Below are 13,546 nucleotides of genomic sequence, written 5' to 3'. Positions count from 1 at the left end.
TGGCCAGCAGAAGTGGCGGTGGAGCCTCCTGGCTTTTGGGACCAGCTGGCACAGTTAGGGGGGAAAGTGTAGCAGCACGTGGGGAAGCCACCGCTTGATAGGGGACGGGATGGGCTGGCCGGGCTGAACCAGGGAGGGAAAGCTGTGGCTGAGCCCCGTGCAGCTGTGCTGTATGCTCCTTTAAAACTGAACAATATGCTCAAGAATAGAGCATGAACGATCTGGGCTCCAGCGTAAATTTGGAGCAGGTAAAAATCTTTGTAAAAATACTGTCCAGTGTTTGGATTGTGTTTGCTTCTGTTTCTCTTTGTGTGGGATTGGGGGTTCAACTTGTTACTACTTGTTAAAGATGTGTTACTAACAAGTTATTAATTCAATAAAAGTAAATCTTCTTGAAGATTATTCTCAAAAATGCCCATAGTTTGTTGCTTTGATTAGTTTCTGCTTTGACTGATATCTTTTCCACATTTGATCTGTCGACTTGCATTATGCTTCTTACATTCATTGAGAAGTGAGTAGAAGCGAAAGTGTTTATTTTAGTCAAGTGTTCGGTATTATTTCATTCTTGCTTTTATATTGTTTTTATTTTGGATTTTAAACCACATTTCCAGACCCATTTCATTGTCACTTCCTGCAACGTCATTGGTGTCAAAGGTCACGTGACATCACTTCCTGGTGTGATACCACTTCCTGTGAGGTCTTTGAATACGGCTCGCCGGCCCACTGGGTGATAAAAAGTTCATGATCCGGCCCCACATTCAAAACATTTGGACACCCCTGCCTTAGAGGGAACATTGGATCATACTAAGGGCGCTTGAAATACAAGCATCCACTAGTTAAAACACGTTAACTTGTGCTAAGTACCCTCTGAGTCTCTCAGACTTAGACTGCTTCAGGTAAGGGTTAATTCTGGGCTGTGCTGTATAGACTATATTAAGATAATTTCATTCTGCTCCACGGAGATAAAACGAGCAATTTGCAGTCTTCTGGAATCCCAGGATGCACTGTTCCCAGCTCCTCCCCATCCTGCTACCTCTAGAACAGGGATAAGGCCCAGGTGTCCTGGCTCCTAGCCATGCCCCTGCTCTCCAGCCCTCTACTGGCAAGTCAGAGCTGTGCAGGCAAGAAATGTTTTATTTTCCTGAATCCAAGATAACTTAAAATTTAAGATGACCCCCCCAATACTTAAATACTATACATAGAAAATGATACATTTATTATAATTTTCCAAGTATAGAATCAAATTAGTGGTAAGTTGTCTTAAATTCACCCTTCTACTACTGTGGCAAGGAACGCAGCAGCAGAAGGTGGAAGGCAAGACCCCTGCCCCTTGCTCCCTTGCCCTCCTGTGCCTGTCCCCCCTGCAACTGCCTCCGCCATATGTCCCTGCCACAAGCCCCCCTGCTGCCTGTTCCTCCATTCCTGTGCCTGCTCTCCCCCGCCCTGTTGCCTGTCCCCACCACTCCTTGCCTCTCACATCATCTGTTCCTCCCCACACCACCTGCCTCCAACCTCTTGCTCCCTCCTCCCTGCTCACCCCCTCCCATTTACCTTCTGCTGCAGCTCTGCTCTTTGGGGCAATCAGCAGTGTGACTGGACTATACCTTAGACCAGCCCCACCAGCTGGGCTGGATTGGGGCTAGAGGATCAGGAGCAAGAACAGAAGGTAATGGGGGAAGGGGCAGCTGGGGGTGGGGGGAGCAGGGGGTGGGGGAGGCAAGGTGGACATCCACAATCAAAACTGGAGAAGGCTTCAGGTTTCCTCCTCTCCTTGCAGTCTCCCCTATGCTCCCCTGGCTGTGAGTCCCCTCTGCTGCTAAACAAGCTACCCCAGACCAGGTAAAGTGCAGCCCAGCTCAAGCTTTAGCCCCAAGCCTGGGGCCAAACCAGGAGCTGAGCTGCTGCCTGCCCCAGGCTGGTACTCAAATTCAAGAACAGTCTTGTCCCTCCCAATTGCTGAGTGGCAAAGAAAGAAGCAACACACCTCACTCCACCCTGGTCTTGTATTTGAGTAAATATGCAACTCCTATTGCTCACAGCATGTTCTAACTTTGACCCTGTTTAACAATCCACAGATTTAGTGTGGCCTACATTTAACATATAACTTCACCCTCATAGTCAGGTCTGGGGACTGGCTTTGTGACAGCTCAGGGTCTTGGACCTTGCTCAGGGGATTGGGTCCTGTAGGATTTTAGCACATGGAGTTAGAGGTAGCTTCCTCACACACACACTTAGGCTGGAAGTGCTGTCTAGGGGCACACAGCCTTTCTTCTAGCTTCTCTCACTGTGATTAAATCAATGATGAAGACTCTGGCTTTAATTAAACTACAGGTAGTTTAGTTGATCAGAATTTAATTATACAGCTTGGATTTAGCCAAGACTTGGGGATTAATCTGGTGTTTCCTACTGTTAGGAAAAAGCTATTGGACTCTGAAAGAAGCACAGCATTCCATCTCTTCCATATTTGCTGCACCTCAGTAACACAGACCCTTAGAGCTGTACTGGGGCATGGACAGACCACACTGACTCCACTGACGCAGCCCCCAACCCTGCAGCACGGTGTCCTGGCAGGCCACACTTAGGTCAGCAGTGCCTGCAAGGGGAGAGAACCCAGGAGAGGGGAATCATTGGGATCCAGCAAAGTCTGAAGTGGGCTCCAAGGGAGTGTCAGAGGTCGAGTGCCCGGTGCTTTGGTGAGAGTTGAGTGTTACTGCTGCCTGGCCTATGAATGTGCAAGCAGGGCTGGCATTGAATCAAAGCTGGGATCTTTTTACCTTGGACGTGTTTCTCCATTGATGTCCCTAGATCTCCATGTGCAGTGGGCAATCCTGCTCCATCAGGAAGAGAGAACCAGCTCCTGGGTCTGCCATTTGTGTGGCACTAGTGCAGGTGTTACTGATGATGGCAGGTTACCATGATAGCAATGCTGTGGGGTGGGGATGGGCCAGGGTAAGGTGTGGAAGGTATCATTTTACCAGAGAGGCTGTCCACCAGGGCACACAGCAAACTTATGTACCTGCAAGTGGTCAGAGGCAGCTGAGCACGTCTGAGCCCTGTTGGCTCTGAGGGGTCCTCCTTCTTTAATTCCCCTTGCTCCCAGTGCTGTGATTCCCTGTGCTGAACAGATCCCTTCCACAGCACAGGACTGCAAAATTCCATGGCCAGGCAGGGCCAGATCTGGGACTGGCACACAATCACAAGCAGCCGGCTGGACCTGCTGCACCACCTGACCTGAGCTTAAGCCCCTTCGGCTGGTACCCTGGAGTGCTGCAGGTTGCTCAGAGATGCTGGCCAGAGTCATGCTGAGCCTGAGGCCTGCTGGGAACCTTTCCAAAACTTACATAAAGCACTCATTTGTGTTGATAGGTTCTGAAGACTTTAAAAGCAAGTAGCAGGCCCTTAAATTAGTGAGGGAGAGCATGCTGGGGTGGGGGGGGCACCCCAGGCTTGGAAGTTAAAATGACCTGAGTTTAAGAAGGCTGTTAGAAAACTCCTGAATACCAAATGACACCACATCCTCTCTCCAACCTGAGAGTTGCCAGTTCTCTTCATGTGAAGCTGAGGAATATAAAACAAGAAGAACTCAGTTCCTTTGCCTGTGAACTAATGTGCCTATTTGTTTGAGGAATAATTCAGAAGATCTCAACTTTGCTGTTTCACTAGGTGGACTAGTAGGGACCTGGGCTACAGTATGGGCTCCTGCAAGGTCATCTCAGATGGCCAAGGCATGTCAGCATCATTTACCTGCTGTAATGATGCACTGCAAACGGAGTCCCAGGCTTAGTCATAGAAAAATAGCATCAGAAAGGACCTCAGGAGGTCAGGAGGTCATCTAATCCAACCCTCTGCTTAAGACAAGATCAGCCCTGTCAAAAACCATCTTTGACCTCCCCGCAGTGCTCTGGGTACCAGACCAAGGGGCTCAAGTTCTGGTCAGGCAGCATGTTACAGTGCACCCTGGTGGCTGCCAGTGTCATTGAGATAATTCCAACGCTGGCCCTGGCTGGGAATAGAGTCATGCAGCCAGGTACTGAGAAAGGCTTGCCGCTTAGGACTGGTTGCTTCACAGGAAAGTGGGGGCACTGGTAAATGTCCTGACAGCAATAACACTGAGGCTCTCTGCCCTGGATACCTGGTCTTTGCCTCTGTTACATAATTGATAGATTGGTGCGTTGGTGTAATAGCATAATCTGTTTGCTCAAAAATGCTCAAAAATCCTGTTTTTGTAGCTGTTTAAGATTCAGTCCAGGAGCCCAGATTGAATAAACCACTTTAAAAATCTATAAATCTCCTGGTTGCACACTGGCATTTTTTACATGCTTGTGAATAAGCCTCTGTGGGAGACAGCCACACTCCATTTCAGGGAAGGAATCCGATTAGATTTCATGTTGTGCTGCAATCACTCAGATACTGCCCTGTTTCTTTGCTGAGGCAAGCTGCTGCTGAGAAGGCGATGACCATGGTACATGCTGATGCTGTTCAGGTATCTCCTGCTCCATGAGCAGGGGTAATGAGCCCCCCAGCCATGCCTCAGGGAATGGCCTGGGAAGGAGGCTGAGGCTGGGCAGCAGGTACAGTGCTGCTTGTGGGCTGTCCTGATTTGCAAACTTTCTGATTTCTCCAGATCACAACATATGACAGCACAGAAGAGAGTAACAAAAAATGACTTGGTGTTAACGAGAAATCAATATGCAACAGAAACCAGATAGGAAGCACAGCTATCCCCTCAGCATATCTGAGAAGGGCAGAAGAAGCAAATGGGATTTGGACTTTCCTTTTCCTTTGGAACATGACAAAGGAGACCTCTGTAGCCAGTGGGACAAGAGTATTGGAACACCTTTATCCTTCGCTTCCCTGTGTATATGACTATGGGCTAGTCTGAGATGTTCCCTGACCCTCCTCCCCTCATAGGTCTTGGTTAAGATGCCTTAGCCAAGTCCTGTTGCAGTATCTGTATATTTGGGCTGACTGCACTGTCTTGTTTTTTCCCAGGGGGCAGGGACAGAGCTTGGTCAGCCCAGGCCCTGCTGGCTCTGCTGCCTGGCTGCAGGCCTCATGCTGATGCCTTGTTTTCCCTCTCTTCCTTCCAGTGTTCCAGCTGTCTCGCAAGGTGACATCTGTGGTCCCAGAGAGCTGCCTCCTCATCCTGCTGGGCCTGGGCCTTGGGGGAATTGTCTTGGCCATCGCTAAGAAAGCAGAGTACCAGCTGGAACCCAACATGTTCTTCTTCTTCCTCCTTCCCCCCATTGTCCTGGATTCAGGCTATTTCATGCCCAGCAGGCTCTTTTTTGACAACATTGGTGCAATTCTGACATATGCAGTGATTGGCACCCTGTGGAATTCTTTCACCACTGGAGTCTCCCTCTGGGGCATGCAACAGGCAGGGCTCATGGGTAAGCAAGCTGAGCTGTTTGAACCTCTGCCCCTCATTTACATGGTCTGTGGGGCTGGTGGTCAGAAGAGCTGGACTGGGACAGTTACCAAGCTGTTTGCCTTTCTAACTCATGCCTTTGAGGAACATAAGCCAAAACCAAAGGTGAGGTGCCAGAGAGCTGCACTTGCCCTCCTGAGTCCAAGTTCATGGCAGGTGAATTACATACTGTTCAGACTCCTTCAGGGGCTGGAGGCCCACAGTATCCAGGGATTGTGTAACCTTTATATCCTTCAGGGAACAATGCCTTGGGAGCAACAACAAATCTCTTGTGGATCTGTCAAGGATAAATGGATCCTGCTTAGTGTTGGGCTGACTCATGTCTCTGCTATTCTTGTCAATGACCTTTGCTGATTCTAATCCAGCTGTAGTACTCTTCATCCTCCCTGCGAAGGGCAACATCTCAAGCGTGCCACTGACTAGCTCAGACCATGCAGGGCATTGTCCATAGTAGTCCAAGGAAGAGCCCTTTGTGACAATGTAGGCTAGGGGTTAGCAACCCTTAGAGCCTCACAGCCATTGGATCTAACCTGCAGAATGGTCAGTGGTTGGTGTTAGGAACTTCCCCCATGACTGTTCTCAGTGGGGGTAGGTGCACAGAGTATAGTGCCAGTCACCAGACAAACATAGGGGACAGTGCTACTGACACATGTACTAGTTCAGGTTTGAGGGTGTTATGGCAGAACCACCTCCACACAGCTGCTATTCAGTGGTGCCAGTTCTCTGTGGGGCCTCAGACTGTCAATGCCAAGTGTGTGTCCTGCTACCATGGGCCTCCAATGGGCCATGCTACCCAGAAAAGAATAGTGCCAGATGGGATTTATCCTCTGGGCATGCTGTTGCAGCCTGAGACACCAACAAGACCAGGGCCTCACACCTGCCATGGAGAGAGTTCAGGGCATTTTAGTGGAGAGGCTGCCTGATCTGTCCCCTCATCTTCATGTTCCTCATGCTCAGCATTGTTACTGGCCCTGCCCTACCATTCATAACTCCAGCAGCTGCAGCTTGTCTAGAGGTGTTAGTCACTGCCTAGACTCCTTCTCCCAGGCTTAGGGTAAGCCTCAGGTATTACCTGGGGGGCTGGCCACCTTTTGTGTCTCCTGAGCATGTCCCCCCACCCGTTGGGGCATATTCCCTGAGGGAGTGGCTGGGTCACAGAGGTTGCTGCTCCCTCAGGCTCTGTCCCATTGCTGGGCCTTATGTCTCAAGGACAAGGTTCTCTGACACCCCTGCAGATCCTGTCCCACAAAACATGCAGCTCCTTGCCACCCACCTCCTCAGTTGTCTTACCAGCACAGGGAGGGAAAGAAGATATTTCAGCCCAGCCACACTGCAAAGAGATGTAGAACTGCTGGCAGGGGCTTGCTTAGGCAGGGGAAGGAGCTTCCAGTCTGGTGCAGTTCAGTGCTGCTCCTGGGAGCTCAGTTGGGGTGGGGGGGCTCTCTGGCCTTTGGCACAGCCATTAGCTTTACCCCATTTCCTCACAGGGCCACACCTTGGCTGTGGGATGTGCAGGGCCCCATTGTTGCCAATGAACAAACAGGAGTACATCTCTATGGTGTAAGGCAATGCCACACAGAGACACTCCTGAATTGGGAATCATGTAACTGTGTTAATGTGGTGCTTCTACAAAAAGCATCTCACCAACAAGCCTACACTGGTTCTGTTTTGGGAGCTAACATACAGAGTGGGTGCAGGGTGTGCATCCCATATCCCATGGGCAGCCTGGCCTTCCTAACACAGGCCCCCATGCCTTAGTTCAGTGCACAACCATGGTAGGCTTCCTTCATTGTCATTTTTTGCCTGGTACATCTGGCTGGTTCCTCTCTGCAGAGTCAGGTGGGCAGGTGGGTGGGAAGGAGGAGGTCAAGTCCGCATTGTCTCCTGAGGGTACTGCCTGAGCCTTGTGCTTCTTTGTCTTGGCAGATAAGGGTGTGGAAGCTGGTCTGATGGATTTCCTGCTGTTTGGCAGCCTCATCTCAGCTGTGGACCCTGTGGCAGTGCTGGCTGTCTTTGAGGAGGTTCACGTCAATGAGACCCTCTTCATCATCGTGTTTGGGGAATCCCTCCTGAATGATGCTGTCACTGTGGTGAGTGCTGTCCTAAGGCTATGGCTCCTGGGATGGCTTTACCTGGTAGCACTGGGGCAGCCTGTGGGGAACTTGTATACCACAGGGCTGCTGGCCACTGCAGAGGGGCTCTGAAGTTCAATTCTAGACAAGACACATTTCTCCCAAGCCAGCCAAGTGTCTCCAGCCTGGGCCCCAGAACCCTATTGTCAGGAAGATTTCCTGTCTTTGAAGGTAAAGGAGATTTTGCAGTCATCACTGGGCTCTGCCCAGCTCTTGGCTTCCTCTGTCTCTCACTGGGAGGAGCCAAAGTTTCTCTATGGCTGCAGAGGTTGGGGGTCTCTCAGAAGGAGTGGAGAAGCACTGTCTGGCCTGCCAAGGATCTGAGGCAGAGGAGGTCTCCAAAGCACTGTGGATGCAGATGAAGCAGGACAGAGGCCTAATGCCCCAGCTGATCCCCCTTAAAATCATGACTTCAGATCTGGAGCCAAACACAGACCACCAGACCCTTTGCAGCCCATTTTTTGGAGAGCCCAGCACTGGATTCACTGGGTGATCTTCCTAGGCTGATCTAGAGTAGATGGAGGCATGAGACCTGCCTTGCCTTTTTGTCCCTCATCCCTTTTTCAGGGAACGTCTGCACAAATGAACCATAGTAACTGCAGCCTCAGAGTCCTTTGCAGGGGGCAGTTCCTCTCATCACTCGCAAAGTCTGCAAGGTCAGACTCTCCATTCCAAAGACTATGACCGGGGGAGGGGGGGCAAGGGGAGGGGAGGGCGGCTTGCTTTTACTCTTCACAGGATAGTGCAAACTGGAGACAAGAAGGGGCTATTGGACTATGGGGCTGAAGTGCTACCCTCTCCCCATGTCCCAGCCCCTCCATTCTGCTAACAGCACACTTTTGCCCTGCAGGTGCTGTACAAGGTGTTTAACTCCTTTGTGGAGATGGGCCCTGCACGTGTCCAGGTCACAGATTATGTAAAGGGTGTAGGTGAGTGTATCTCCAGCCAGTGCCAGCCTTTCTTTCTCTCTCAGTCATACTGTCACCAGACCTTGTTCTGTTCTGCTGGAAAGCCTAGGGGGTGAACATGAATGCCATGTAGCTCTCGTGATGGCTATAGAGACCTCACACTGGTAAAAGAAGAGGTTAATAGGAACTGGTAAGCTCAGTTACCCCTCATAGCTGCACAGACAGTGAGCAGGTAAGTGGATTGTTGGGTTCGGGGAGGTTGGAGAAGAGTGGGAGAAGCACAGCTGGGAGGGTGACCTGGGACAGGGTCATGTGATTGGGTGTAGGTCCAGGCTCAACCCATGTAGATCATAACATAGCATTAGGCAACACAGCATTAGCCTGACCTCTCCTGTCTGAGACACAGGTGAACTTGGCATCTGCTAACCCTATTCAGAGGTGTCTGGTTAGTCTTGGGGTGCTCTTGGTGAGCTTAAAAACACCACAGAGTGGCCAAGTAATGTCCAGGCCTGTGCACCCTCTGCAGCACTGTGCCCCCATCCCCTCTGTCCCCTCCCTGACCCCAGTGCAGCCTTGTAACCCTTGTGTTGTTATTATTTTTCCCATTTCACTTATTTGTCCTGTTTGCCCCCCCCCCCCCCCCCCCTTCCTGATGTTTAGTTTGTCAGTTTTACAGGACTGTAGTAGCTCTGCAGGGAGGGCAGGAGGCTGGGCAGGTGGGCAAGGGGACCTGGAGGTGATGTGAGCTGAGAAAGCCCCAGGTGATGGCTTTGCTTTTTTAGTGAATGCTTTTGGTCTTGGAGAAGAGCTACATGTTCAATTCCCCTCCCGATTAGGGCAGAGGAGGATGAGTTTTAAATTGTAGGGAGGAGGGAGGCATTTACTTGTCACTACCCACTAGCTGTCACATGGGTCCCTCATGCAGCTTGAGACCGTGCTACTGAACTCTGGGAAATGTCCTAGCACAGCAACATGAATGGAGACTGCTCCCTTTTCTCTGCTGTAGCATCTGCATATGAAACCTCACCCCCTCCTCTGCTGTGCTGTCAGTTCTAGTGGTTCTAGTTGTTCCCTGCCTTACTAAGAAGCCAAAATTAAACCCATTGCTGTGTTTCCTTTCCGTGCTGGTCTGTGTGACGTGTCCAGGTGGCAGCAGAACAGAGTGCAAGAGGACACCAGTTGCTCTGGGTCGTATTCTCGAGAGGGCTTGAGATCTCGTAGTCAAGGGCTGCATGGCAACCAGTCAGCAAGGCAGCCTAGGCAGGTCCCATCTGCAGCCTGAACTTTCACATTTTCTGACCTTGGGATGCTCTGACTGCAGCTTTGCATTTTCAGCTGTAACATTTCCTTAGCCCTTTATTTGCGCTTTGCAGGGAACTGCCCTGAGATTCTCTTCCCTTCTAAATAAGGGAGGGACAGCTGTTCCTGCATGCACAGAAGATTGGTTTCACTGGCCCCATGATTTGCCATCCTTAGGGGAGACCCTCTGAACCAAACCGGCTCAGAATCAGAGGTTGCCCAGGAAGGGAGAAGGGCTCCCTCTGGTGGTGATAAGAACCCCTGCAGTAGACAGATGGTGGGCAGAGGATTGCAGCTGGAAAGCAGGCTGCTGCAGCCTCAGTGCTCAGTACAGCCTGCTCTTGCTCTCCCACAGCCTCCTTCTTTCTTGTAAGCCTGGGAGGCACGGCCATTGGGCTGCTCTTCGCCTTCCTGCTGGCACTGATCACTAGGTTCACCAAGCGTGTGCGCATCATTGAGCCACTCTTTGTCTTCCTGATCGCCTACATTGCATACCTCACCGCCGAGATGGTCTCACTCTCCTCCATCCTCGCGTGAGTATACAGCAGCTTGCAGCACACCCGTGAGTATACAGCAGCCTGCTGGGGGAAGACAGGTCTTCTTCATTGCTTTGACCATGGGAGATGCCGTGACCTCCCATTCTGGCTGGGGTACATGTGCCGGGAGCATCCCACTGCTGCCCTTGCTAGGAGATCTATACCCTTCCCAGCCCACTCCCACTCTGCTCTGTGGCTGGGCTTGTCCCACAGCTATGTGCCCACACCAGTACCACTTACATGGACTCTGGCTTGTAGCTCAGCTGCTATTGGATGGATGAGAGAGTGGGGAGTGTACAGAGACCCAGGGTACCTGCCTGTCAGCAAGGAGGGAAGAGGATGTATCTGTGCCTTGGGCAGTGTGGTGTGGCCCTTCCCACTGGCACCTATCCCAAGCTCTCACTGCTTTCCCAGGGTCACCTTCTGTGGGATCTGCTGTAAGAAGTATGTGGAAGCCAACATTTCCCGGAAGTCCCGCACCACTGTCAAGTACACCATGAAGACCTTGGCCAGCAGCTCGGAGACCATCATCTTCATGTTCCTGGGCATCTCTGCTGTGGACACCTCCAAGTGGGCCTGGGACACAGCACTAGTGCTGGGCACTCTCTTGTTCATCCTGCTCTTCAGGGCTGTGGGTCAGTCAATTTGTCTGGCACTCACTTGTCTGGCCTGCTTGTGCTAATGCATTCCCCTTTATCTCCTGGTCCCCTTGCTGTGCATTATGAAAGGCCCTAGGGATGCAGAAGAGCCCCAAGAGCATGGGCAAGGGTCACACATCAGTTGGTTTATGGTAGGGTATGTCCATGGCGGAGCGGGGGAACTTGCAGGGGTTTGTAAGAGATCTGCATATGACTGCACCCTTAAGAGCACCCCACTGTGCCAAAGCCCTGCTCCTTTTCCTGTGGCTTGCATAATTCTGCCAGACCCTCAGAACCTCTCCCTCCCTTTATCCCCTAGGTGTTGTCCTTCAGACCTGGGTGCTCAACCACTTCCGACTGATCCCATTGGACAGGATTGACCAGGTGGTGATGTCATACGGGGGCCTGCGAGGGGCTGTTGCCTTTGCCCTGGTGATCTTGCTGGACAGAGACAAAGTCAAAGCCAAGGATTACTTTGTGGCGACAACCATTGTGGTTGTATTCTTCACGGTCATCGTGCAGGTCAGTGTGGCAGGGCACTGCCAGTTGTGATACCCTTCCTGGAGAGCAGGAACATGGTGGGGAGCTCACAGTCAGGCCACCTTGTCTGTCTGTAGGGTGCTGGTATTGGAGTTCTCATCCAGAGACAGTTCGTGGTCTTGTCCAAGGCATGGGGTAGTAGAGGCCAGCCTTTGTGTTTCTGGATTTGGGCCCTTGAAGTGGTAGGACTGGTGCAGGTTGGCACTGGGAGATGGCTCTGACCTGCTGCTGGGACAGCCTTGCCTCCTTTGTGTCCTGGTCTATAGTGATTCCTGGGGATGGGGTGACTTCTCTCCCCTTAGAGCAGAAAAAGCCTTAAGAGATGTGGCTCATCCCTTGGAACTCCCCAGGCACTCAGAGTCCTGCTTAGCCTTCCAGGGCCTGGTTGACCTTCACCTTGTTCACCCTTCTGGTCCCAGCCTGTGCAGGGTCCACACAGTGGCTGGGGATGTGGAGAGATACCGTCCTTCCAGTTACAATACATGAGAGGAGCCCAGACCTGGAGGACAAGGCAGGAGAGGAGCAAACAGAGGCAGTGCTGCAAAGCTGGTCCAGCAGTAGCAGCCTGCATTGCCCTCTTTCCTGTGCACTTCTCTCATTCTGCTCCCAGTCTCCTGTTAGTTGCACATTATTCAGACAAATGAATATTTGCTCAAAGGTTGCTAGGCAACCCACCTCCCTCATAGCACTTTCACGCTCGGGGGTGGGGAGTGAGGATTGGACTTGGATAGGAATGAAGGGACTGGAAGGTATCTCCAGGTTCAGTGAGCCCAGTACCTGCTATGGCAGGCACTGCATCATCCCAGAGACTGATAAAGTTCTGCCTTCAGAGCCATTAAGCTGTTGTCCCTTTTCCTCCTTCTGGAAGGCTGCTCCAAAATCACACTCCACTTAGACAATTTTTCATTTCCAGCCCCTTTCTGTTTATGGCTATTTTATCCTCACATGTTCTTGTGCTAATGTTGCCCATTTGGCTTAAATAGTTCTCCCTCCCTGGAGGTTACCCTGGCATATTTATAGCCAGTAGTCAGGTCCCCTATGAGCCTTCGGCTGGCTAAGCTGCTCAAGGCAAGTTATTTTAGCTTCCTCTTGTAACAGGCTCCCTATTCCCCAAACAATCCTTTCAGTACCTCTGCATCTATCCCTGTTTAAGTTTGTCTTTTTCAAGTATGGGTGTCCAGAAAAATACACTGTATTCCAGACAAGGTCTTCATGTTACCTTGTACATGGCCATTAATGCTTACCTGTCTCTTATGGAAATACCTCACCTGGTTCGTCCTGGGATTACCTCTTTCACGGCTGTATCACATTGTCCCTTTGAATGGCTTCTGGCTACTGCCTGGCTTCCTGCCAAAACCTCAAATATTCAGCCAGCTGTGCCCATCCCCCCACCCTGGCATCTTGCTCCAGCGTGCTACACCCAGAGCCCACCAGACAGGAGATGGTGCCAGCCACATTCTGTTCTCTCCATACCCTACAGTCTAGCGGAGTAATGCACTGGTCTGGAAGTGAGGAGCTCACAAAGCGTGGTCTCTTCCACCAGCTCACTGTGTTAATAATGTGCCCTTTACTGTATGTTGCTAAAACAAGGCCTCCTTCCCCATGGAGAAGTCATGCAAACTGGAATGGAATTGAGATCTGCACCATGACAGACCAAAAGCTGCAAGAAATTGTAAAGTCTGAGTATACGGCCTACTGCCTGTGCAACCCAGCTACTCTTGGTCATATAACTCAGTCCCAGTGGCCTTATCTACATGAGATGCTGACTGCGCAGTCGTTACTGCACAGTCATTTAGTACTTGTATAAACAAGTAGTAAATGACTGAACACTAGGCCTGTGTGAAGCGGCTAGTATTCGCTTCGGATTCGGCCAATTTGGGGGACAGTGATTCAATTTGACAATTTGAATCACTGTCCCGAATCAATTTGGCCAAATCTCTGAATCACACAGGCCCCATCCCTCCCCTGCTCTCCCAGCTCCCAGCCTTGCCAGCCCCAGCTCCCAGCTTTTTTAAAAAAAAAGCCCCCACTCACCGGCTCCTGCTGAGCAGGGGATTGATTC

At 51.1% G+C, this 13,546-nt stretch overlaps 1 protein-coding gene across 3 annotated transcripts in view; it reads left to right on the top strand.

Moving 5' to 3' along the window:
- The window catches only part of SLC9A5 (solute carrier family 9 member A5), a 59,874-nt gene that overhangs the window by 14,502 nt on the left and 31,826 nt on the right, over positions 1-13,546 (top strand). For 2 of the 3 annotated variants that reach the window (XM_025209434.1, XM_025209435.1), the window contains exons 2-7: positions 5,091-5,393; positions 7,358-7,521; positions 8,414-8,492; positions 10,126-10,303; positions 10,721-10,941; positions 11,264-11,466. In XM_025209434.1, the coding sequence (XP_025065219.1) occupies positions 5,219-5,393; positions 7,358-7,521; positions 8,414-8,492; positions 10,126-10,303; positions 10,721-10,941; positions 11,264-11,466 (1,020 nt within the window). In that variant the 5' untranslated portion in view covers positions 5,091-5,218. Of the gene's footprint in view, positions 1-5,090; positions 5,394-7,357; positions 7,522-8,413; positions 8,493-10,125; positions 10,304-10,720; positions 10,942-11,263; positions 11,467-13,546 lie in introns of those variants that run through there. The other variant, XM_025209436.1, reaches the window with a different exon arrangement.

Source organism: Alligator sinensis, unplaced genomic scaffold (assembly GCF_000455745.1).
Source record: "Alligator sinensis unplaced genomic scaffold, ASM45574v1 scaffold642_1, whole genome shotgun sequence".
Taxonomy (NCBI): Eukaryota; Metazoa; Chordata; order Crocodylia; family Alligatoridae; genus Alligator; species Alligator sinensis.
This window is presented reverse-complemented; position numbering and strand designations above follow the sequence as displayed.